Genomic DNA, 25501 nt, shown 5'->3' with positions numbered 1-25501 from the left:
TTTCCTAAAAGAAAAAGGAAAAAAAAAAAGGCTTATTTTTAATCCAGAGGAAAAAAGCAGTGAAAAAGGGGTCATTTTTCTAAAGATGAAATCTTCAAATTTTGGTGAATAAAACGGAAAGAAAACTTCAGTGCAAAGTCTCCATTAAGAGTGTAAAATACTGTTCTTAAACTCTAGGAAAAAAATCACAGTGGAAGTAAAGTTTACAGTCCTTTTTTGCAGTTGAAAGTTTTGATTTGGTCATTTTGAGAGAAGGTTTGAGTTAAGGACTAAGGAAAAGATCTGTAATTTTTCATTTTAATCCCAAACAAAGACAGAATCATTAGTTGAGACAGCCAGTGAAAGAGAAATAACAGCTATGGTACAGAATGTTATTTATCAGCTGATTATGGATCAGCCCATTAGACTGTATCAGCTATACTCAGACACTTGCTGCAGATTTTGTCTAAACTATTAGAATCAGATCCACACAATTACACTGACCTTCAGCTGAAGTCCTGTGGTTGCTAAATGGCGAATCCAAAATCCTGGTTTTGTTATTCTGTATGCATCTAAGGCGCTGGTCGCACTAATAAAATTGTCAAGTCATGCTTCAGAGAGCTTGTACTGTAACACTGAAACTGCACAGTGGAGGATTAAACACCAACCTAAGCTGAAAGCCCTGTATGGGGCTGTGTTTTTGGGCAGCAGCTAGGTGTTAATCACATGAACCTGCCTTTTTTGGGGAGGAGGGGATTAGAGGAAAAACTTCACAAATATCCTGAGGAGTTATCTCTGAGTAAAAGTCATGGGTTAAAGCTGGAATTAGTGGCAAGGGGAGATGAGAGCTGATATCTGTGGTAGTAGGGTAACATCAGCAGAAGAGATGCCATTGAAAAGTGGAGGGAGGCTAAGTGGGAGAAGACCTTACAAATTACTGGGAAAGATTATAGTATGACAGATGCCTCCAATGATAGCTAATTTAAATGCCATTAGGTGCATTAGGTGCATTATATTTCACATGCAGGCAGTCTACAAGGTGATGGAAAGCATTACAGCAGGTTAGCATGAAAGTTTATGCTTCAGTCAAAGCAAATTGTTATCACTTCACTGGAAATGGCACTTCAACAGCTTACCTCAGCTGAGGCTCTGCCCCTCAGTGTTACTGCAACATTTGCTGTCTAGCTACATACTCAGTGCAGATGCTAAAGGGGGTGGAACTTAAGCAAGTTTCTGCTGACTCATTGCCCCCAAAAGAGAAATTATAACTAAGTTAATGAAAGCTCCAAGCATCGTACAGTATTTTTAGTTTATTTTACTATTCTTCACTTTCTGATTTTTTCTAAGCGGGCAATATTCACTAAAAAATTTTTCCCAATTAGCACTTTTACATGTATTACATTTAGTGTATTGTTGCTATTCTTCCAATGAAGTCTAGGAAAATGGCAGAATGAAGCCTGGAGTTATGTTATTTTGAGCTGATTTCCCTGTAACATTAGTAAACAGTTTGATGCATCATGTCACTAGTAGCACTATTCTCTCTTGTCTTCCCCCATTTAATGAAAATCTGTGAAATAAATGCTACAAGGCAGTACTGCTGGCATGACAAATTCCAAGCCAATAAGTCTTGCAGTTGCCAAGATGTAAGCTCTGAAGCTTGGCATTTGGCATTCAGAACTAGATAACCTTACTATAGTAACTACATTCACTGTATCTAAAAGAGGGATGAATAAATCAACAATAATTGAACTACTAAAAGTGTCTAATTTCCAGAGTAGTGCTTCAAGCAACAACTGAAATTAAAAAACTGTTAAAACACAGCTACATACCCATACAATCATGTCATGAATGCACTGAAGCAAAGGTTAACAAAAAAGAATGAATATGCATTCTTTGCTAAAAGTAGCATTCCTTGATCTACAGTAGTGATGAACTGTATAAATGTCAGGTCCTGTCCAAGTCCCACAGGGTCTGGCATTCCCAGCAGCAAGAATTTTTTATTGTTCCTGTAACATTACTCAAAGTAGGGAAAAGGCTATTCCTGCTGCATGTGGAATGCAGTCCCTATTCTTGAAGCCTGGCACTGTTTCCAAAGTTAGCAATGATCATAAACCCTTGAAATATTGTTAGTATCTCCAGGGTCTGATCCAAAGCCCAGTGAAGGCAAATGGGAAGATTCCACATGGCCTTAGTTTTCTGTGGGCCAGACTTGAAATATTACTTCTCCTGTCACTTGATTTCAGAATTTCTCACATTGTCCAAGTCATATCTAATTGAATTGCCACCCACCCATCTTTTCTCTCAGTGATAATTTTTATTAGAAAAATGCAGGTCTGGAAATCTTTAGGAAAATAACTAGCACAGTAGGTTAAACAGACTCAGTGCTTTAGAGAAACAAGGTTGTCTAATAAACAGCTTTTAATGTAACATGTTTCCACACTAATACACAGGAGAGAACCTACCACTGGGACACCAGCCTGCTTTGGAAAATGTCTCCTAGAATTAATTCAGACTGATTAGCATAGCATGGATGCATTCACCTGGGGAACTAACTAAAAATAATAGCCAATTTACAAATGAACTAGAGTAGGCTTTTTAATCTCCCATGACTCCACACTACAGTCACATCTCTGTGACTGCCACACAGCTGGCATTAAGCTTTTGGGAATACACAATCAAAAGGAATTGCTGGAAGGTACTGAGATGCTGAGTGGAGTCACTCCTTGGGCCACTGTTTGGACAGTCCTGCTATGATCATAATATCAGTCTCAGGGACTGATTAAAAATACCAAGGAAATATATTTCCATCTAAAGCCACTAGAAGACCATTTGATTTCCAGGATCAGTTATTTATTTTCTTTCAAGACCTCAAATCTTGAAATCTTGAAATCTTGAAAAAGTATTTATTCAGTGCTAACCTTCAGAAAAAAAAATAGGCATTATGGGTTTAAAACTTTTAATTTATCATATCAGGTTTTTTTGCTGAAAGTTGAGGCATAAGAAAGACATTCCCATCATGGAAATGCTGGTTCTTATCACTATCTCAAGGAAAACTGTAAAGAGTTTTTATGTGCTTATGTATATAAGGCATGTGCAGATAGAGAAGTATTTCTCCACATGCACTGTGTACAATAATGAAATGCAAGATAAACTAGACTGAATACATATCTTTCACCCTCTGACATTTTGTAGGTCAAACTCTATATCTGATGTATGTACTTTAAGCCAGAGAAAGAAAGGCATATTCTAAGAGACAAGAGAATCCTTTCGTTCCTCAAAATTCCTAGCACATCTAAGGATAAATTGAATACTTGTGGTATGAACATACATCCAAGTGTCTTTTAGAAGATGAGGATAATGATACAATGTTTTGAAATGGAAATTATTCCAACTTTGAAATACTATAACTTACCAAGCAACCAAAGACTCTCAAAGCCCCATGTTCTACATTTAACCAAAATGCAAGGCAAATAAAAACAGTTATCCTGCACACAATAATACACATAATGGTTAAAGGTGGCATTGTTTCCTCTACATAAAGCAAGCTTCAAAGGGAAAAGTAATTTTTGGATTAATGGGCAAACAATGCAGAACAAATTACATTAGTAGTTAGTTAAAAGCTCTGTAAAATAGCTTGCCCTCTATTTCCGAGTAATGGAACTGATGAAGGAATGGGATTTTTTTTTTCCATCCCCAACTTTCTTCCCCTGCAGTGGTTTAGACTGAGAATTAACAGCCAGGAAGAGCATCTCTTCACATTGTGAGAAAGACAGAGCATTCAGTACAGCTGCAAGGAAGAATAGCTGAACCAGGATTTTCACCACTGTTAATTCCACAAAAGAGTCTGGAATGTTTTCAGTTATTAGCTTTCAGCAGATACCTAAACAAAAAACTGGGATAGATTGAGATACCAGGCTGAAAATCTTATGAAGACAAAGTACACCAGAGGGTCACCAAGTTGTTCAAAAATTAAGCTCAAGACAGTGAATCACAGCATCGTAAGAATTAAGCATGACCACTGTAAATTCCTCACTGGCTGGACTACCTCTTAAATCAAAGGGCAGACAGACTGCATTTTATTCAGAATTTTGTAACCAGACTCCCAAACCTGGCAGTTTGGTTTGAGTGTTCAGATCCAAGGCCAGGCAAACAGCAGGTCCGCTCTGTTCTCTCCTGCCCAAATTTGACTTTGCCAGAGAAGGAGATACTGTATTCTACCTAAAGAAAGACAAAATAGAAGGCAAGAACTACTGGTTCCACTAGGTGATTGAGGAGTAACAAGGCCTACATTTGCCCAAACTTTCCTGCCCTTTTCAGCTTCACCACCACAACTCCTCGTTCCCGCCCTTTGTGAAGCATCTCTGTTTGTACTGAAAACTTGTAAAAGCAGAGACCCTCCTAACTTCTCTGGCTGTTTTGTCACACATCACTCTATATTTAATAATAATTATGCCTCTGCAGAGGTATTTTATTCTGATAAAATCAGAACTATCCCACCAGGATCTTCAGCTACTTATTCATTTTGCTACAGGCTACAACAGAAAGAGTTAGAGAATTTACTGAAATAACAAAGTAATTTTACATACATATGCTTCTGTGCCACAGCAGTGACAGATAAAAAGCAGCCATCTATCATATTTTTCTCTCCACAATGTACTCAATAGGATCCAAAGTGTGGTACCCATTTTGCTACTAATGCACATGCATAACTCCCACTTATTTACTGTAGTGCCCTGAAGATGTGACAGTTAGCTATGTAATGCACTTATTATTTTTATTCATTCTATTCATTAGAGATGACCATGTATGGCACACTTATAGCTTCACTTTTCTCCACTAGTCATCAGTAATGTCATCTTTTCTAGCTCATGAAAACAAAGTGTTTATTAAATGACAAACAACAACCACATCTCTCTCAACTCCACGTTTCACAGCCAGTTTCCCAAGTCTTCTACTCTCCTGTGAGTCTGAACAAACCAAAGGGCAATTCAGCTAAGTCAGAAAGTGCTTTTGTGCTGAGCAGGAATCCAAGCTGAATCGTGTGAAATGCCTGTGAGGGAGAAAAGCTGGCAGTGCTGTCATGAAGATATTTTGACTGCACTCACAGAAAAGGCTCCAACAACTTTGCGAGTTCACATTGCTCAGTTACTGGAGACTCAACATTTTCCATATTTAAGAAGAGAAATTAACAATTTATTGTCAAAAAGCTGCATAGTAGCCATATTCAATTTTCCCCTGACTATTACCAAATTTGAACCATATTCTTTCACTTTCACCAGATAAGAATTCTCTTAGATGGAGGAAGAGAAAAAAGAGCATTTTGGTGAGGAATTATAAATACACAATCCTGGAGAGGTCTAGGTCAAACTGTGAACTGCTCTGGCACTGGGGAACATTTTCCCTGCTCTTTCAGCTCCACTACTCATAATCGGATGTCAACCACACAATTTCCTTGACAAGATCTCTAGGAAAAATTTGGGTCTGTACTAAAATTGCTCCATGACAAAGCCCACTACTCCTTTCTGCTCAAGAACATTAACACCAATACAAAAGAAATAAAAAGAACACCACTCAACTAGACAAACATCTCCCTAGTAATTGTGACTGATCAGTCACTGACACCTCTCAACTAATGCTTTGTATCACTAATTTCTCTTCTCTACTGCGAGAGACCAGCTCTCAGCTGATGGAGTTCTGCAACTCTGGAATCTGCAGGAGGAAGCACATTGGCTGCCAACTCTTTCCATCATCCTGATCATATAAATAAAATTATCATCAAGTATAATTGCACTGAGGTCCATAGGTAACTGCAATAATACATGTTTCCTCTCACCGTAACAATATCCAATCCTGACAAAATTAAGAGTGTCATACAAAATTAAGAGCATATATATTGGAGAGCTTTGCAAAAGACTCCCAAAGAAAACAGTTCTTAGCAAAGTCTCATGTATTTTCATGAATCCTTACATGTTTCATGTATTTTCAGTCCTTGAAAGTTTGTTCCCTATTTTTTCCTCAGCAGTTTAGATTAGTTTTGAAATAATACTTTTTGTTGGTTTCAAATTTTTTTCCAAACATTTTATTTCTCATTCAATTTTCACTGTCAAAATTTTACCATACACTAGAACAGGGAAATAATTCTTTGATTGCACAAGTGAGAAAAAAGATAAAATCTATAAATGTGTGCAGTTCATTGGAATTTGCCCAATTATGAATTTAATTATATAATAAAAAAGAATCTGACAGCTTCAGAAAAATTAGAGTGCATAGGAAAGGTGCCATTTTCATATTTAATGATTTGTCCATAGAATAATTTTCCAAAAAGTAAACATTTCCTGTAGCAGAAAAATCTCCCATGAGACTAAAACTAAAGCAGAAACTCCACAGAAATATGTACTGGTCTGCTGTAAAAATTCAATCCTAAAAGATTTGAGTACATGCACTAAAGTAAACACCATCTAATACTTGAATATGTTAAAAAAACCAGACCAAAACAAAAACATGACTTGTGTCCTGTTGAGACTTGCCTGCAAAAAAAGTTCCACAAAGATTTCAGAATCAGGGAATTGTGCTCACACAACTAAAGCTTAAGCCTTTTTGAGAATAATGTGTGAAAGATTTGAAAGCATTCAAAGAAAACAGTAGGACTTCTGATTACTCCTAAGAGTTCAAGCTTGGCCTGCCTTTAATTAAATTTCAAAATGGAATTAGAAACAATGAAACAGGGTTTAGGTGGACTATCAAGAGTTACTGAGAAATTTTTAAAAGATTAGCACTTTTTAAAGCACGCAATAAAGGGTTATTCTGCTTTTCACAAAGGAAGCTGAATGTCCGCTCTTAATGGCAGTATTTTATATGTAGTGCATGAAACAGATCCTACTAGGACAGCTATAAAAAACTGGTAAAATCTGACCTTTGATTTTAGGTAAATGTTACGTATTTGAATAAAAGGTTGCATTTATAGGCAGCCACAGAATTTTTTTTTTTTTAATTTTAATGAAATCTTTAGAAAAGCTCAAGGGACAATCCAGGGCAATTTTTAACAAGCAACGCTAATTTTGAACAAATTCAAAACACTCAGGCAAGGATTTTCCTCCAATGTAGGATTCATCACCCTCCTAACTTGGTATAAATTCAATCTGTTCTGTTTGTATGACATAAACAACAAGCACTTTCACAAGAATGAGGCAAACCATATGTGAAGGTGTTTTAGAAAGCACAACAGGGAATACACCAAGCAAAGAAGCATCTGCATTTATTTCAATGTCAAATCACATGAGTATTATAAAGGGAAAGTTTATTGTCTTTATATAAAAAACAAGAGTTATGTATGGTGCTCTTTACAGTTAACTCTTCCTGCCTCTCAGTATCCTCCTCAATTTGGAAATAAAATTGATAAAATTCATAAAGTCCACAGGTGCATTGGCAGAGTTGTGAAGCGGTCTTCAACCTTGTTCACCCTACCCAGGCTGTGACACGCTGCCAAGAGCCCATTTTATCCTCACCATCCCCTTGCTACCTCTTTTGAACAAAGGCTGCATCTGCTCCTGATGGGTGCAAGTGAGAACCAAAGGCTGGTCCAATGCCCTGGATTCCAGACATGCAGGAATATGACTCTAGATAAGATTTCACAGCTTGTCTGCTGCATCAAGATGCTGTCTGGTCCTGCTCTGGTGTTGCACTGACCAGCCTGCAGCTGAGCCACCCTGGGCAGCACCTGGCACTGCTGTGTGGGGCACTGGGTACTCCCCCACAGAAGGCAGTGCCCTACAGTTAATTGATTTTATAGAAGCTGGCCAGAGTCAGTTTAACACGTTTGGAGTAGAGGAGAAAATATTTCAAAGCAGCATTTAGCCTGGGTAGGAGCTACAGGCACGTTGTTAAAAAGCTAATTGCATGGAGACAAAGGATGATCGTTACTTTTATATTAGTGTGTAATGTTAACCCTTGAGAGCTGTGTTTGATGATAAGTTGTTGGCAATTGAAACTGCTAGTTTTTATATTTAAACTCGAGCCTGAAGATTCCTAAAGTCACAGAAAGTGTATGTCATTATCTTTTTTTTTTTTTTTTTTTTTGTATTAAGACAAATGGAGGTTTTTGAAATCTGGGATTTTTTCACATCTCCTCTAGAACTATACATAAAAAGCAATGTTAAAGCACTGAAGCGTTAAAATTATTTCTCACATCTGTTTTTTTATACATGTTCAGGAAATCTGGCTTTATAGTGACAGTCATGAAGAACATTTTTTCCCTCAAATTTTCTTTCAGGGAACAGAGGAAGAGAGCTAGAGAGCTTCTGAGAGCAGGTTTTGGTCTGCAAGGTCAAAATTCCTCCAAACTTTCCTCCTTTTCTCTCAAGGTTACAGATGTCACCCGTATTATTTAGACAATAGTCATGAATAATATTGATGTTCTGCTGCAGATTACACGGGCTTTTAACTCCAGGAACAGAAATCTCAGAGAAAGGAGCTTCAGCCATGCTGTGGTGCAAGGCAAGGTGCTGGGGTGGGCTCTCCAGGAGGGCCAGCAAAGCGCTTGGTGAGTGCCTGGCACCAACCAGGCTGTGACTGCAGCAGGGATGGCCCTGAAATAGGCAACCAGACCTGCCTGTTGCCTTCACCTCTTTGCCCCCACCTCATCTTTTGGACTCATCCCGCATCACCCTCAACTCAGTGGACCCAAGCAAAAGCCTGCTGCTCTGAGCAAGGCTGTACATGGGCACAGAGGGAAAGGCACTCGTGTGAGATGGAAGGTGAAGCCCATGAAGCCAAAACGATCTTTTTATTACCTTTGTGTATAATGGCCACTGTAAGGAGGTTTGACTATGGCCTATGGATGCGAGACACCACTGTCAAACTAATATGAATGGAAAAGGACAAGCGTGCTCTAGCAATGGAACAAAAACAGTTACAAATATCAGAAAAATATTTGTGATCACAAAAGAATATCTTGTTCTTACTCGCCAATCTCCCCTTTGGCAAGCCTTAAAAGAGAAGACCATATGAGAGAAGGAAAAGAAAAGAGAAAAAAATAATAGGGAGAGGCAGGGGGTGGGGGGGAAGAGAGAGACTGAGACAGTGGATACTTTTAACTTGTCACAGTACAACACTAGCTTTTAATTAATACAGGGTATGTGCAGCTTTGAAGACTGCTGGTCATACAGTACTTTATGATAAATACATTTTATGGGATTTTGTTTCTAAAGAGGATTTTGTAAAATAACCTAGCCCAATAAATGATTTACCAGCTGCAATAAAAGATCAAGGAAATTGCTCAGATTGCATCTTGGAGCATCTAAAACTCTGAAGTTTATGGAGATCTAAGCTGCCCCCAGATCTACAGTGCTATAAAAAATTTTTGTAGTAGCTAATTATCTTGCATTGCATTTTTTAAAAGGTAGCAATTGTAGTAGAGAGGAAGGTCTGGAAACAGACAAAGAGGAGTTGATGCCCTTTGATGGAGAAAGTGGGAGAGAAGGAAAGGATGAGACAGACAGAAATGAGTAACAATGGAAACATCATGCTGGTACAGTAACAAATGGAATTAACAACTCACAAGGTATCAGATTCCCGAGTAAATTACCTGAATTAACTCTATAGTAAAAAAATTATTATTAATGCATTATTATATTATATTATTATAGATTCTTTACACTACATGCTATGTGTAACACCTTTATTACTTGACCAAGAGTGGAGTAATTCAATTTTCCTATTTTTTTTTCTTTCTGACAAATAGGATGACCACAAGTGAAGCAGAAAGCAAAGAGATTCCCTCTAAATTCTGTTTAGTTCTAACATCACAGGACTTGAACATAACAAATATGTAAATAAAGCAAATACTGGTCCTTATTTCCAACAGGATGATGGATGCAGTAAATAGAATGGCATATTGAAATTACAAATTACTGGCCTCAGCTAGGACAGGCAGCATCCTAACACATGCCTTGTTGCTTTTGTTTTGTACCAGGAAGATCTGGTTAATGCCCTGTAACTTCCTGTGCCCAGATATAATTCTGCCTGCCCAGGGAATCCTGGCAAAGTCAATGTCCCTGTAGGCATGGGGTTCAGGGACAGCTGGGCTCCCTAGGAAAGCACAAAGAAGAGAAACAGAAAACAAAATGGAAGAAAGGGCAGGTGTTTTCTCTTATGCTCCAAATCAAAAGGTGAGGTGCATGCCAACAGAGACAAGTGCCTCTCTGCTCTGCTTCTCCAGATACCTTGTGCAATTTGAAAAGCCATGGAGCTCAAAGCCTGGGGCCAGGCTGATAAGGGTGGAGTTGAGCCCCTCTCCCAACATTTTAAGCAGAACAACTTTGAAAAGAATACAGGACCAACGTTGCTAACTTTAAAGGTAGACAGAATCACAGAATGGTTTGGGTTAGCAGGGACCCTAAAAGCTGCCTAGTTCCAAACCCTCTGCCATGGGTAGGGACACATTCCACCAGACCAGGAGGTCCAGGGCTCCATCCAAGCTGGCCTTGAACACTTCCAGGGATAGGGCATATACAATTAAATATTCATTCTATCACTGTAACTGTGCAAGACACGGAAGAGAGAAAGTGAAGTTCACCACTGCAGAAAGCAAGCAACTTGAGATAGATAATTGATGATAATTTGGTTAATTTAATTTGAAAATTGAGGTAGGTAAAATGAAACAGTGGGAGCTGGCAAGAATGTTTGGATGGGCACTGCTGCTCTAAAATCTATTCTTATATTATGGCCAGGATGGGGGAGTCCTTAATTGTCCAAAATAACCATAATTAATCCAGCAGAATTACGAAAGCCTAATTATATGAGTGTGTGCTATTCTCCTGCCTGATTTATGCCTTCTCTAATACTCAGGGTTAATCACCTCTAGGGCTGAGTTCAGATTACGACAGTGAAAATGCACTTTGTGTCTGTAAGGTCTTCACCTGACTTCCTGCCAATTTTAAAGGCACCAAGGCAAACAAGAGCAGGGCATAGACAGCACTAGAGATGGTGAGGGCTGCTTGGCTTGCCGGTGAGATAATCCTGTCTCATGTTTTGATAGGGAAGTGATTTAAAATTAAATTTTCATAGACATACACCCTACTCTGATGTTTCTTTTCTGGATGCTTAATTTGAAACTCTAGGGGCTGATTTGGAGAAGATGATGGGTTCCAGAAATGTACATTACAGCTGGATTTTGAATGTTCAAAGCACAGTAGGGAGCTATATGAAAGATTATCAGATCATTTCATTTAGTAAAGGATTGGGTCTTCATTGTTTTTTTACTAATTACCAATAACTGTCCAACTTTTGCAATTACCTAGAAGATGATATTCCAGGATATATAATTATAAGTAAATGAAAAGATTTCATTTTGATGTAGTCTTTTTAATTTCACTTTAATTTATCTGTTCATTTTAAGTCATTCCCCATATGTGCATTTTATAACAGAAAACAGTAATAATATTTAAAGTAACATCCAAAAAAGGTAGGGTATTGCTCCTAAAATGCTGAAAAGATTATGCTGAAAATCTTTTTGCCTTTATTCCCCTGACACAGCTTCTCAAAACAATGTAGCAATGCCAAAATAGCATTCTCAGACAAAAAGTGCTTCTAATTTTTCTAATTCAACTTCAATCATAAATAATACTAAGAAGTCCAAGAAAATACCATGGGTTTTGTGTTTTGTTTTTTGGGGTTTTTTTAGCCCAAAAGCTTTCATCTAAATGTAGAAGCCTCTGTAATGCACATATGACAAGGCAAACTTTTGGGTTGTGAAACTGTTTGATGCTGAGATCACTTACCACACAGAAAAGGTATATTTCTCCAACTCTTCCAAATAAAAATTGCTCTCTGCAGATGTTTTCCCTTCTTCTTGGCTTGCACTGTTCTCTGGACCTGATTTTAATTCGCAGCATTGGTCAGGTGAGTTATTCCTGCTGACCTTTATATGAAAATAAGAAACAAGTTAGAATACTAAGGTAATTAGCAGGACACAGCTAGCAAAGTCAGAGGTGCCACTTTCTCTGTTTTGAATTCTAGTTCTGTTTTCACTCTATAACAAACGTGGGAAACAGCAGTGGCAAAGCTGCTTTGAGTATGCATTCAAAACACTTTGAATAGGCTAGCCTATTTCAATTGGAAGGGACCTACAACAAGCATCTGTGGTGCAATTCAGGGCTGACCAAAAGTTACAGCATGCTGTTAAGGACACTGTCCAAATGCCTCTTAAACACTGACAGGCTGGGGGCATCAACCATCTCTCTAGGAAGCCTGTTCCAGGCTTTTGGCCACCCTCTCAGTAAAGAATTGCTTCCTACTGTCCAGTCTGAACCTCCCCTGGTGCATCTTTGGAACATTCACATATATCCTGTCGCTGGATACGAGCGAGAAGATCTCAGCACCTCCCTTTCCACCTTCTCTCCCCAGGAAGCTGAAGAGAACAAGGTTCCCCTGAATCTGCTTTTCTCCAAGCAAGACAAGTCCTCTGCCGTTCCTGACAGGACATGCCTTCCAGCCCCCAATTTTCCCCTCCTCTGGACACATCCAAGGACATTTTTAACCCTCTAAAATGGTGTGGTGTGGAGCTGCAGACAGAATATTTTTCTGTGAATTGATTTATGCTCCTATGGGGCTGTGACAAACCCTCTCAAGTAGGTGCAAGCTCACGGCGACACCAGCAGTCAGCCACTCTTCCTCCACTTGCTTGCTTTTTCCAGTCTTGGACATCACAGTCTGGCAGTGCAAAAATCTGGATGCAAGTAAGCCATATGGAAGGAACTGACCTAGGAATTGAGTTAGTACTGTTTGGATTCTTTTTTTTTTTTTTTTTTTCCCTTTTTTTTATTAACTGGGCTAACTCTCAGCTGGACTCATATTGATCCAGGCCACTGTGCCCCAGCTGCCAGCACAAAGGAGAGGGACAGCACCTCATGCTTCAGTGCTGGTGACAGCTTATGCTCATTTAAACTACTCTATGAGCTACAAAATAGAGGATCCTGATTTATCCCTGGAATAACACCTCTGCATGCACAGGGTCTGATTCAGCAGTGACATCGCCTCTCTGAACTGACTACCAGATTCCCTGGATGTTTGGCATTACTGCCCCTGGACAGAGAGCCAAACATCACTTCCACCAGGAAACACAATGAGGTCATAATTTACCAGACAAACACCTGCAGGTGACTTCCGTGGCGAAATCTATTAATACCTTCCCAGGCACAACACCAAACTCTGCAAAGGGTTTGCTAACATTTAGTGAACAAGTCTAGAGAGGAAAAGTGGATGGATGCATTGGTGCAGTCACATCACTTTACACTTTGCTAATTATGAAAAGTACAAAGTTTTTTTGCTTAGATCTGCTGGTTTTTGGTTTTGGGGTTTTTTTAACTCTGTAAACTATTTTGCTTTAAAAAGTGAATTTGTATTCGGAATCTTGGATTCAGAATCATGGATTTCATGCACATTTTGAATTTCAGCCACAACTGTCCAGCTTTATTCCCTAGAAGATGAGGTTTCAGAATCCATAGTGTGTGCAAGGTGCCTTGTTTGCACTGATATTTTCTCCATTAAACTATTCCTGTGCAAAGAACATGTAACAACATTATTTAAGACATAAATACCAAAGAGTATTATGAGTTAATTTCTCTGAGATTGTGTTTTCTTGTCTGAGGTACAAAAAGCAGGAACTCAATCATCTGCATGAGGTTGGCATTATAACCACAGAATATGTTTTACTTCTCGCAGAAGTCACTGACTGTGAGCATGCTCTCTTTTATTGCTACTGTCCAATATCTGAATACATGCAGTGATTTGCACACTCATTGCAAAAAAAGCTCAATTGTTGCTAATGCACATCACTCAGAAGGCACTTAGAGGGAGAGTTTTGCAACTCTTTAGCATAGATGAATTTGGGATAGGGAGGGCAAAGTAGAGAAATCTATGTTCCCCAAAAAGTTGAGGTCAGATTCGAAGAACTTTCTCATTCCTTTTCAAAATAAAATAAAATAAAGTAAAATAAAATAAAATAAAATAAAATAATTAAGAAATTAAAAGTAAATATAAAATAAAATAAATACAAAAATAATAAAACATTTTTAAAATAAAAAAAATAAAAAATAAAAAATAAATTTTTAATAAAATAAAATATCTGTTTACAAAAAGAAAAGGGACTTCTGAGGAGAGTAAACATGAACTTGAATTTCTGTCTTTTTCTTTAAGTATGTTCTTTGCATTAGTTTGTCATTATTTCCTATATACAGTTGTTAGGTAAAGTCATTTTAGAAGATACTTTCCAGAGATACAATTAGGGCCAAATTATATAAATCAGGCCAAATGCCTAAATCTTGAACATGCTAAAACAAGATTCTTTCTGAACATTAGGATTCACTCACTCCATTAAAAAATGAGGGGCTCTCACAACCTCTGAAAGGAGATTTCACATGCTCACATTTCTTTTGTGCAGAAGGATTCCCATAAGAGGCTCAGTTCAGGAATCTATTCAAACATGTCAATAACTGTAAGCTTGTGAGTCATTTCAGTGAGACCAAAGGGGCTAGACAGTGCTGAATTGCCCATGGGTTTATGCACCTCACTGGAACCAGGTCACTTTAATGTGGCTTTGAGAGCCACCCACAACTGAAGTTCCTATAAGACTACGGCATTTTGTTCAAAGGCATTGTGCTATTATGGGATTGTAGGAAATGCATTTCACTCTGCCACTCCTATGGGTTGGGCTGGGTTGCTTTGCCCATTACACCCACTCCATCGCTCCTTAAATCATCCCTCCTCTAGATATAAGGCTGAACACACTCACACATGCACATCTCAGTCTGCAGCTAAACTTACATGAAACTCTGTTTTCTTCAAGTTACCTTTATCTTCCTGGAAAAATAAATCACATGGAAACTTAGACATCGAAAGACAAGGGAATATCCAGCTGGCCAATCTGGTTTTGCTCACAATTGTAGATCATCACTCTACTAAAGTTGAAAGTTGTAATTATAATCCCCAGCTATTGAGTATTTGTGCTACACTGCACAAGTTTTTGGGTACTGAGTACTGTGGCGATTTTTTGTTATGGGCAATTAAAAGGATTAAAAATGCTTCAGAGTGTATCTAGAACAGGGTGAGACAAATAACCAGAATCATTAATTTGAATGTTCATTCTTGCAGTTCATTCAATGCAGCCATACTGATTTAAGGATAGAAATGGAGTAACACTTACTGAGAAAAAATTGCAACTATCATTGGAAAATACCTAATTTAATAATACAGTGCAGAGGGAAGCAATTTTCAGGAATACAAACTCTTCTTCGTGTCTTGTTTCTCAGGATCTACATTAAATCTGAAAGTTTCTGTAGCATCTCACCCTGAAAGTGTTATCATATGGCAGATAAAATTCCATGGTTACTTGTACTGAGGACACAGTATTTGTTGAAAAATTGACGGTGTCCTTGGCCAGGATACTACAAATACAGATACTAAAATTTTCTGGTGGTCCTCTGCACAAGTACACGAGAGCTTTAAGTTTATGGATGCATATGAAACACATCTCATGTTTACTCATAACTGAAGTTATATCATCCTGCAGCTTGATCAAACTTCTGTTGTTTGATTGCTTGGTGGTCTTTCCTCCTTTGAAGTTTCATTGCTAGAGAGATTAACCATACAGGAGACAGCAATACACCTGGTCATGTGAAGCCTTATTGTGGCTATTAAAAAATTCACAGGGATAGATTAAAGAAACACAACAACCAGAGCAAGCAAGACCACAAATCGTTCTCAAATGACACAAGCTCCAGTGGCTTCTCTGTGAGCTTTAAGGGAAATGGTGATGTTCATATCAAAACCAGCACCTTGTGATGACCTTCTTGGACCTCCTTCAGCCAAAACGAGCCACAGTGCTTGTCTGCATTGCCACAGCAATCTTGGTAATCCTCTGTAAGGAAAAAAAAAAAACACAAACAAAATCAATTCTAAATTAATTTTATATTTGTGGACAAGGTAAACCTCTGGAAAGAATTCAGCTGGGTTTTGGTCCCTCTCCCAACAAGATGCTGACTAATTTCAGGCCAATCATTTCTCCCCTTCATCTGAGTTACATATAGGTGGCTATTTCTCTCCTACACTCTGAAAGTGTTAGTATGATAAATGCAGAGAAGACTTCAGATGCTGTGGTGTTGAAAATAACAATTGCCTAGATGAAAAACAGGGGGAAAATTAGAAATAAAGAAATAATAGACACAAGAAGAGTGACACAGGAAGGTATTTTAAACACCCTGGGAAGTGTTCTTCAGAAGACAGAAGGAGGTTAATTTTATTATATGGGCATAGTTGTGGATCATGAATGAGGCACAGGGACATGAAGTACTAGAATAAACTTTTCTTAGAAAACACAAGTCACGCATCCCTCAAGCTCCTGAAAAGCAGTGACCCCTGGAATGAACAAAAATGTACTCCCTCATCATAGTAAGCAGTGGTGTGGCAAAAATAAAAGTCTGTATTACATGTTTTAATGTACAGCATATGGAGAATAACCCAAAAACACACTTAACAATTATTTCTATTATTTTCTTTTTAAGATATGTTGAGTTGCACACAGTACAAGACAGTCAAGTTTATTTAAAATCATAGTACAGGAAGGATCTGCTCTTAGGTGTTACAGTGGTTGATACACAATATATGCACATACCATGTCACAGTTTTAAGTCTGTGTTTGTGTACACACCTATGGATATATTTCTTACTTTCTACATATGTATAGACTCATGTACAGGAGTATCTATGTTGAGGAATGAGGAATTTACAGATATTTACATCATCTGGGGTGAAAGAAGAGGCATACTGAAATCAGCAAGACAGCTTAAAATACTGCTGCTGGCTATGTCACATGTGTGCACACATGCAGTATAACCTGTTCAAACTGTCTCTACATATTTTGTGTATGGGATACCTGTATGGACCCATAAAAACACATTAAAATATAAATATACCTTTGTAAAGATGGTTCTTGTGGTTTTCTTTGTTTAATTTTTCTTCTTCATTTTTTTTCCCCAGTGCACAAAAATGGGTTTCCAAACAGCCTTGCTGAAATGATGAATACTTTAACAATGTTTTTGGAGTCAAATGAATAAAGCAGTAATTATCTTGGCAAAAAAAAAAAATAAAGGACAATAAAAAGAATAAAGAAAACAATAATATTCTACATTTAAGAAATGGGAGGGAGAAGGATCTCAAGTCTGTTATTTAATCATGACGTGCTCTTTTTATATTTTATTTGTAAGGCTCTGAATGCTCTTTTCTTTGTATACCAGTGAGCTCATTACTTTAATTCCTCATAGATTTCTCTGAACAATTTTTGCTAAGTAAAAACACAATGTAATTCTTCAATAGCTGTAACAGTAAGAAGCTGCTCAAATTAAAGATCAATAAAAAGTACAGAAAAAAACTGTATGAAAATAAATAAATAAAAGAGGAGATGGGAAATGCCTGCAATTAGACAGGATGAAAAATCTAAAAAGAAATTAAATTTAGTTGTAATACATTTCCCATTCTTTTCTTCATGAAAATTACTACTGAAGTGGTTTTTTTTCTGTAATTTAAATGTTAAGCTGCCAGATGTGTGTCTCATGCTTGAAGAGTTGAAGCTTTGCATTATTTAGCATATTAAGATTCACAGAATTTAAAAAAGGGCTCCTTTATTGCCTGGAGGTTCTAATTAAGTAAACCTTAGCCTGGTACATTTAAAACTTGCAATACAAGAGATTTTACTTCCTTTTTTTCTCAGTAGCCAAATCTCATCAATATAATAAATATGGAAAATACTTAAGATGATACAATTTTTCTTTGGCTTGAGGAATTAAACCTATCTATTATTTTAAGAAGTTTTTAATAGAGGCCAGCAATCAGAAAGACATTTAAAGACTCCAGTCTACTTTTTAATCATAGGAGTTGCTCCTGCTTAGTGGTTGGGGGGAAGGGAATGTGTCTTATAAAACTGAGCTGTGTAGAAATTTTCTTCCACATGCAAAAAACAAAGCAGTTCTGAGAGAGAAACGAGAACCACACCATTCTTTATTATTAAATTGCATTTTACTTTTTTATAACTTTTTATAATTGAACACAGAATCCTAATAAAGCATTAATTAGCTGCACTATCAGCAATTTCTCCATTGAAAGAGGTGGGACTGCTGCATCAGAAACTGTAATAGAAATTTCTTTGACATAGAGTACCCATAAATCATACCTTAAATACAGTTATTTTTGCCATTTTAGAAAATGTCAAAGGTGTCAACTTTGTCCAGATATAACACTTAGCAGCGACTATTTTAGTAAATTGACTCAAAATACATTTTGTTCCCTGACAGGGGAACATAATATCATTCATGATAAAAATGAACAATTTGAGGAGGAGAAAACAGCACCAAGAAAGAATGATCAGAGACAGGTATCATAGCTGTGACAAAGCCACAGTGGCAGATGTAGGCTCTCTGTTAATGGATTTATTTGGAAGTCAAGAAACATACGCATAAAAGCAGGAAAATATGATTACACCAGAGCATGGAAAAGGCAATAAGATTCTTAACCCAAAGTTAGAAATCTGTGATCAGCTATTAATAAGAAGTCCAGCAGAATAATTTAAATGTCTACATTCATATCAGACAAATAGGAAAAATAGGGTGGCATTTTTTCCCACCATTGTGGAACGGGCATGACAAAACCAATGTCTGGATTTGGAAAATCATGGTGATATGAAGGTTATTTGCAGACCTTGTCATTTTTGGGTCATATTGAGTCCCAACCAAACAGTTTAGATACCACACGGATCGTGCTTGATAAGGGATACAAAGAAAGGGTTACTGGTACAAAATCCCTGAGCTCTTCTGGGATCTGAGTTTTTAAAATACCATGGTAAGAGGTTGGAAACAAAAGCATTATTGCTACTCTGTTACCTTTCTTTCTCCACAGCAGCCTTCTCAGGGCAATAGCAGAGCATAATAGCATGGCCTTTAAAATCAGCCTTTAGAGGGTGTCTTACTGCTTCCAAACCCTTGGAGAATAAAACTTATTTTTTTACCCTCTGCCTTCAGCCTGGAAGTTACCATCTTTGGTTATGTCTTCTGTAACAAGTACTGTGGTGCAACAGGAGTGAACCTGTAGAATGTAACCAAGGTTTGGGGCAACACCTCTGAACAGTGGGGACCCCACTCTGTGTTGAAGATTTCATGTCAGACCAGCTGTTTAGTCTGGCCCTGGTAACTGACCCATTAATACCTGATATGTACATTTAAAGTATATCCTCTTGCTCAGCTTCACTCTAAATGTATATAGGTCTGATGCTGCAAAATATTTAATGTATGGGGGGGCATGGGGAGTCTAATTGATTTTTTTAAAATATGGGCAAAAGGAAATTGCACAGCTAGGAAATTACTTTACACAAGTTTGATGGGAACTACTTCTGATTTATTTGGGGCCAAAGAAGAGAAGTGCAGTGCCTTCTGATAGCTGCAATCTCTCTAAGTCAGTAGGAAAGGGGTTTAGAGTGGTACAATCCAAGAGTGGAGCAGAAGACAAAGAAATCACCACAGCAGGGACAGAAAATAAGATGAAGATCCTATTTAGACTCCCTTCCTAGTAATGCACTGGTCTATGGGAAATCAAGTAGCATGGCAAGAGCTGGAAAATTTAAGAGTTTGGATTGTGAGGATTTCAGAACCAGAACCTGACTTTGATCCTAATTGGAAAAATCAGTGCAATCCTTTATGCAGTCCTGCTCAGAGAAGGAAAAGACCAGCAGAGAAAGAAGTTTCCACCATATGAGGCTCTGCCTTTGGGGCCCTACTTGTATTAAAAAATGAGGCCCAAGCAATCTTCATTTTGTAATATCACTTTGTTTCCTTTAAAGTGGCACCCATGAGGGAAAACAGTCTTTTCTTGGTTTGGATCGGTCTTTTGTTTTGGTTTGGTTTGTTTTTTGGTTTTTTGGGGGTTTGTTTGTTTGTTTAGGTAAATATTTTTGCATCTGCATACAAATTTTATGTAGAAGCAAACAGCACCTCAGTAGGGAAAGAGCATCATTGCAGTATAAGGGGAAATATTACAATGAAGATTCACTGGTTTTCATAAAATTGTTTCTGAAATGCTTGTGAGCATAAATACAATCCTCTAATGAAACAATTACTCACTTATATAAACACATTTTAACAAATGTAAAGCCTCCTCTCCAAAGGCAATGATAAAATTAGAATGAAGCTGGTTTTGTGTTTAGTATTTTGATATTGAAGGAAAATTTCAATAAATTCTGAATACAGTTTTGAGTGTTATCTGCTGCTACTGTAATAAGCCCTTTGGTTAGCCTGATGCCATCTTTGCTTAGACATTATTCTGAAGCTTTGTTGTGACAGAAATGTCTTTTGATGTCACAAAAGGACAAAATTCACTTCCCAACATTTCTCCACAAATGCAGGAGGGTGTTGAATTTGAAACCTTAAATATGAACAATATTGAACATCTTATTTTCAATACTCAGGTTGTTTTAGAAGACAGACATCAAACAAAAGACTCCTTCTGAGGTAGAAGATGTGAAAATAGGAGCTAAAACTTTATCCTGGGTATGTCCTAGAAAGGTGATAGAATAGAGAGCTGAAGGAATCACAGGGGTTCTGTCAAACCCCAAAAATGAGCAGAATGCCACTTGCTTGTAAGAGTTTGACCAAGATTAACAATATTTATGAGAAATATTTAATGTGCTTCCAGGGGTTTGAATTGTGGTGCATGCATAACTGGGGGCTTTGAAAAAAGAAATTAGGCTTCATATGAGAGAAAGGCTGGGGATAAGGTGCCTGCTGGGATGAGTATTGGTGGAGAAAACATACAGGCACTGTTGAAGCTTCAAACTAAACAGCGGTACAGTACAAATCCTAGTTTATATGTCATCCTGCAGAAAGCATCTGGGGATTTCAAAATGAAGCTTTTTTTCTTTCCATCATTTTGAGTGCGGATAGTGAGTTTAGTGGAGACATAACTGACAATTTTCCATCACAGAAGACCAATGCTTTAGTGATGTGACTTTTGAAACAAGTTTTTCATTAAAAAATTTTGCAATAGATGCAGTACCAGAAACTGAGCTCATCAAGGAAAATTTTTGTTGTCTCATGAATAAAAATAAGCAAAAAACTCTTTTCACCTAATTCAAAGTGCATGTATATTTTGGACATCAGCTTGTAGTTCAGGTAAACTCAGAATTTTTTTATTAATCTTTTTTTTTAGTCCTCAGTCAATTATAGTATTATCTCTTTCATATATCTTGTCAGATCTGATGATGATGCAAAATTATGCCCTTTGAACCTTGCCTTGATAAAGATTGTGGTAATTCAGTACTTTCCAAATCAGGCTACTTCTATAACTGCATAGTTTCAGGGTATTTGTAAGAGGTTGTCTTGAACTGAAAATGTGGGTTCTAAAATGCTCTGTTTGCCACTGGGTCTCTGCAAAACTCCACATAAATATTTTGAATAAAAATTCAACATGCTAGTTTTAGATCTAGATAAACATTAGTGATGGGAAGAGGGGAAAAGGAATACCTGTCAACCTGCACAACTGAAAATTGGGTTTTGAGACACACTCTAAAGGTGGAAACATCCAAATGTTGGCAAGGAAATGAAATCAGAAAAAAAATTAAAAGTAAACAAAAGCAAATGTCAAACACCACTAAGCATTATTTTAAAACCCTTTTGTTCATGTAGGCCACTTAAGTTTTAATTATTTTGAGTATTTTAAGTTGCTTTGCACAACTAATGTTGGGTAAATGAACAGAATAAATTTCAAAGTAGATTCTACTAATGTAGAAGTTGAACAAAATTTTTAAGCCAGGGCTCTGTTCATATCCTTAGAAGAACCAACATCTAGAAAAGACATGTTAGGTGTTGATGTTATCAGGGCATGTAATGGGAACCCTTGAAATACTAAAATTTTTTCTGTAATATGCTTAACATTTTGTCACAAACACCCTTTTAATGAAAAATGACACCAGCTCTATATTCTACTTCTCACTCATCTATGATAGTCAGTGTCAATATTCAGCACTTACGAATCCTGTCTTGGCAATGCCATACTAGCTCCTACCTCTATCTGTGCCCACTTAACATGAGATACTCAGCATGTGCACCTATAATAGCAGATGCATGGTTCTAGCCTTCCTGGACAGTCAACAGAGAAAGAGGGCTCCAAAGAAATTGTTTCTGAAAGACATTTCATGAGTTGCTGTGAAAGGGAAGTTGGCATTAGCTTCAAAATAACATTCATCCAAAATTCTACTGCATTATTTCAGGGAGCCCACAGACTTGAAGACAATAAGAAGATACTGTTTACACAGATAAGAGGTAGCTGTCAGACCTAAGGTAGCTCTCTCTTACCTAACATTCAGTTCAGTGTCTAACCATGACCTATTACAGCTTCCTTGTACAGAAGGAAAGTCACCCTCTCCCTCCAAAAGGCGTGATTAACTTATTCCCACTTGCACTTTCATCTCCTTGCACTGGCCTAGGCTATGAAGTGGGAGTAGATATCCAGATATCCTTGGTACCTTCAAATCCCTGCCCCATGGTAAATCCTCCTTTGTCCATCACAGTGGTCTTTGAGTTTAGGAGAGGACTTAGGGGTTATATTACTCAATTCTCAGATAAAGACATTTTACCTGGGACTTCATAACAAAACAAAAACCAAACTAATGAAAAATCCCCAAAACAACCAATAAAAAATAAACAAATAAACAAAATCAAGAGAATAAAAAACCACCATAATAACTTTGCCAGGCTTTGCCTTTGGAAGAAATCCCATGCACCAGAAGCAAATGTTACCTGATGTAAATACAGACAGGCACTTTTATGCAATTTAGTTCAGCACAATTAACAAAGGATACTGCTATTAATGTGCTGCAGGAAGAAAAAAGTACTTCCCAAGCACCTAACAGCAACATGTTGTGATCCATGGATATAAACGACCAAATAAAATGAAAGGATGTAAAAATGTCACGGAAACACCAGCTGTAATCTAATGTTGTCAGTGCACTGCACACACACCTTGTAATTACTAACACATTTGGCCTACAAATATATTTTAGACAGGGGACTCCACTGCTTCTGTACCTTTTTGCCTAAGCTGCTTTTGATCCCTAACAATTGATTTAAACTCTTCCATCACTTCCTTTGCCCAGTGAAATAATGATGAGATGATATCACAGGGTGAGGGGGAAGGCAAATGGGGATATTTACACACATGCCAGGCAGATCGACTTGCAAACTTTCAGTAAATTAAGTAACACAATAAAACTCCTAACCTGCTGGAAGCATTTTATGCTCTTCTCTTTTCCTCACAGCTTCTTCTGACACGCACGCTTCTCCTCCTTTCGCAGCATTAAACTGCTTTTCCACTTCCTTTACAACAGTGGGAATACTTCCCTTATGGGTGTCAGGATCTTTTGGGGAGGTCAGAGGTTGCCCTGCAGAGGAAATGACAAGCTGTGAAATGTAAAAGAACAATTCCTTCCACATGTTTCCTTGCTCCAGGAGCAGTAAGGGGTTGTCGGCTAGCATCACGATGGGATGGGCCAGGCCTTTGTCTTAGCAGTCCTGTCAAAACTAATTTACAATTAAAGACCTGTGCAACTGTTTAAAGCTTTACAACCCTGGCGAGTTTCAAGGACTGCTGAAGCCAAGTGGTACAAACCAAACTTATTATTAACAGCAAGACAGACAGAAGGAAGATAGACCAAAAAGCACACTAAATTGTACAGTAACCAGAAAAATTGTACGCCTGAAAATTCTCTCTCTCTCTCTAATATTTATTTCTGTTATAAGCTCATAGTCTAATAACTAAAGGCATTTCAGTGGTTCTAACTTATCTTCTGGTTGATGCATAGGGCACAGGAGCCACATACACTGCTTGGGGAAAGCCACACGCACTTGCAAGGGGAAAGAAAAAATAAAGTGCAAGGGAAAAATGAGATATTTGTTCATTGTAAAAAAAATTAGTGTCCTTAAAACCATTCCCAAACAGCTGATTTTTTTTTCTTTTTGCTCCCACAGTAGAGCAGGGGCGAATAAGGGACAAGCAGACTTTCTGGAAAGAAGATTTTAAACTCAGAAAGTCTGCACGTAGGTGTTTAGTCCAACGCAAAATAGCTGAGGTAGAGGAAGTCTTTCTGTGTGACAAATCTACCTAGCAAATCAATAGCAACAAACATTTCTGCTAGCCCAGACACTAGGAGCAGTGCATTCATGCTAATGCGACTCTCTACCACTTCTACTACAGCAAGATCATCCTCGTGCTGGGACCATAACTAGCTACCTTTGAACACTTTCCCTCAACATCTTGTCTGATAACACCTCTCCCCCAGCACAGTCAAGCTAAGTAAAACTCCTTTCTTGATTTCATACTCCAGGGCTTGGGAAAATTACTGCTTAAAAAAAAATGCACAGTCATGACTCTTTAGGTTCACCAAAAATACACGAAGCTTAGCACTAAAAAATAGAAAATAACTACTTCAGTATCCTAATCCCCAGGGACTGTTCCACCTTCTACCTTATAAGCACCCTTTTTCGGTCTTGAGTGCACGTCAGTATGTGCTGGTACAGTGCTGACCATAGCTTCAGGACTTCAAAATGGCCAGCCTTAAAGCGGCATGAATGTCAACTGGAATGAGAAAGGTTTTCCTTTGGTTCTAAAAACTACAGTGGATAACATCATCCCTAGCTTTCCACTTGCTTGTTTTATCTGATCACAAGTTCAGATGGGCACAAAATGGTGTTTGTGTGTCAGGTCAGATCAACAGCACAGCTGCAAAAGAAAGCAGCTGTTTGGATGAAGGTTCCCAACAAATGTGGAGCAACACTTTACAAATCAGCCTGTGTCTGACCTAAAAGTGTTTGGGCTGTAGAACTAATATATGAGTGCTGTCCATCAACTATTCTGAGGATGAAAGAGCTGCCAATTCTAAAAAATACTGTTATGCTGACATTTTGCACATGTGAATCCCCTCTTCCTGTGGATGCTAAAGTCAAAAGGGGTCCTGCTGGATTTCACTGTGAGAACATTTTCTTGATGGATTTGTATATTTAGTGTCTATATGGAGACTGACAGTTTTGAAGTTGTCATACTTTTTAGAAGCCCTTGTTACTTAGATCCAAGACTACTAAGGCAATATTCCTGGTAGCTGCCTCAAATTTTCTTACCTAAGCTCCTTCTACTAGAGCTGTTACCACTTTTCACACAACAGTTGATAATGAATTCTGCTCAGAAATTGCCATTTATTCTGATAGGGACTGTTGTTCCTGTAAGGAGCAACAGATCAACAGCAAAGTATTTTCCTAAGAAAAACAAAGGCTGGTGGTGGCAGAAGCAGAAGCTGTCTTCTGCCATGAACCTCTTAGAGAATACCACTTCAAAAGAATGGAGAGAAGATATGGTTTGGACTAAGAGACACGCCAGATCTGATAATTGTATCTTTGATCTGCAGAGGAGGTAGAGTGGGAGGCATTATGTTGCATTT

The 25501-nt window shown here is 37.9% G+C and overlaps 1 protein-coding gene across 1 annotated transcript in view; it reads right to left on the bottom strand.

The window, feature by feature from the left end:
- LOC131082446 (uncharacterized) overlaps window positions 1-25501 on the bottom strand; it is a 102912-nt gene that overhangs the window by 72949 nt on the left and 4462 nt on the right. The window contains exons 4-6 of the mRNA XM_058022394.1: window positions 23291-23452; window positions 15810-15892; window positions 11757-11896 (exon numbers count right to left, since the gene is read on the bottom strand). Of these exons, the coding sequence (XP_057878377.1) occupies window positions 11757-11896; window positions 15810-15892; window positions 23291-23452 (385 nt within the window). The remainder of the gene's footprint in view (window positions 1-11756; window positions 11897-15809; window positions 15893-23290; window positions 23453-25501) is intronic.

The sequence above is a fragment of the Melospiza georgiana genome, chromosome 1 (genome assembly GCF_028018845.1).
Source record: "Melospiza georgiana isolate bMelGeo1 chromosome 1, bMelGeo1.pri, whole genome shotgun sequence".
NCBI classification, from domain to species: Eukaryota; Metazoa; Chordata; class Aves; order Passeriformes; family Passerellidae; genus Melospiza; species Melospiza georgiana.
Note: the sequence above shows the minus strand (reverse complement) of the source record. Positions and strands in the feature narration are given on the sequence as shown.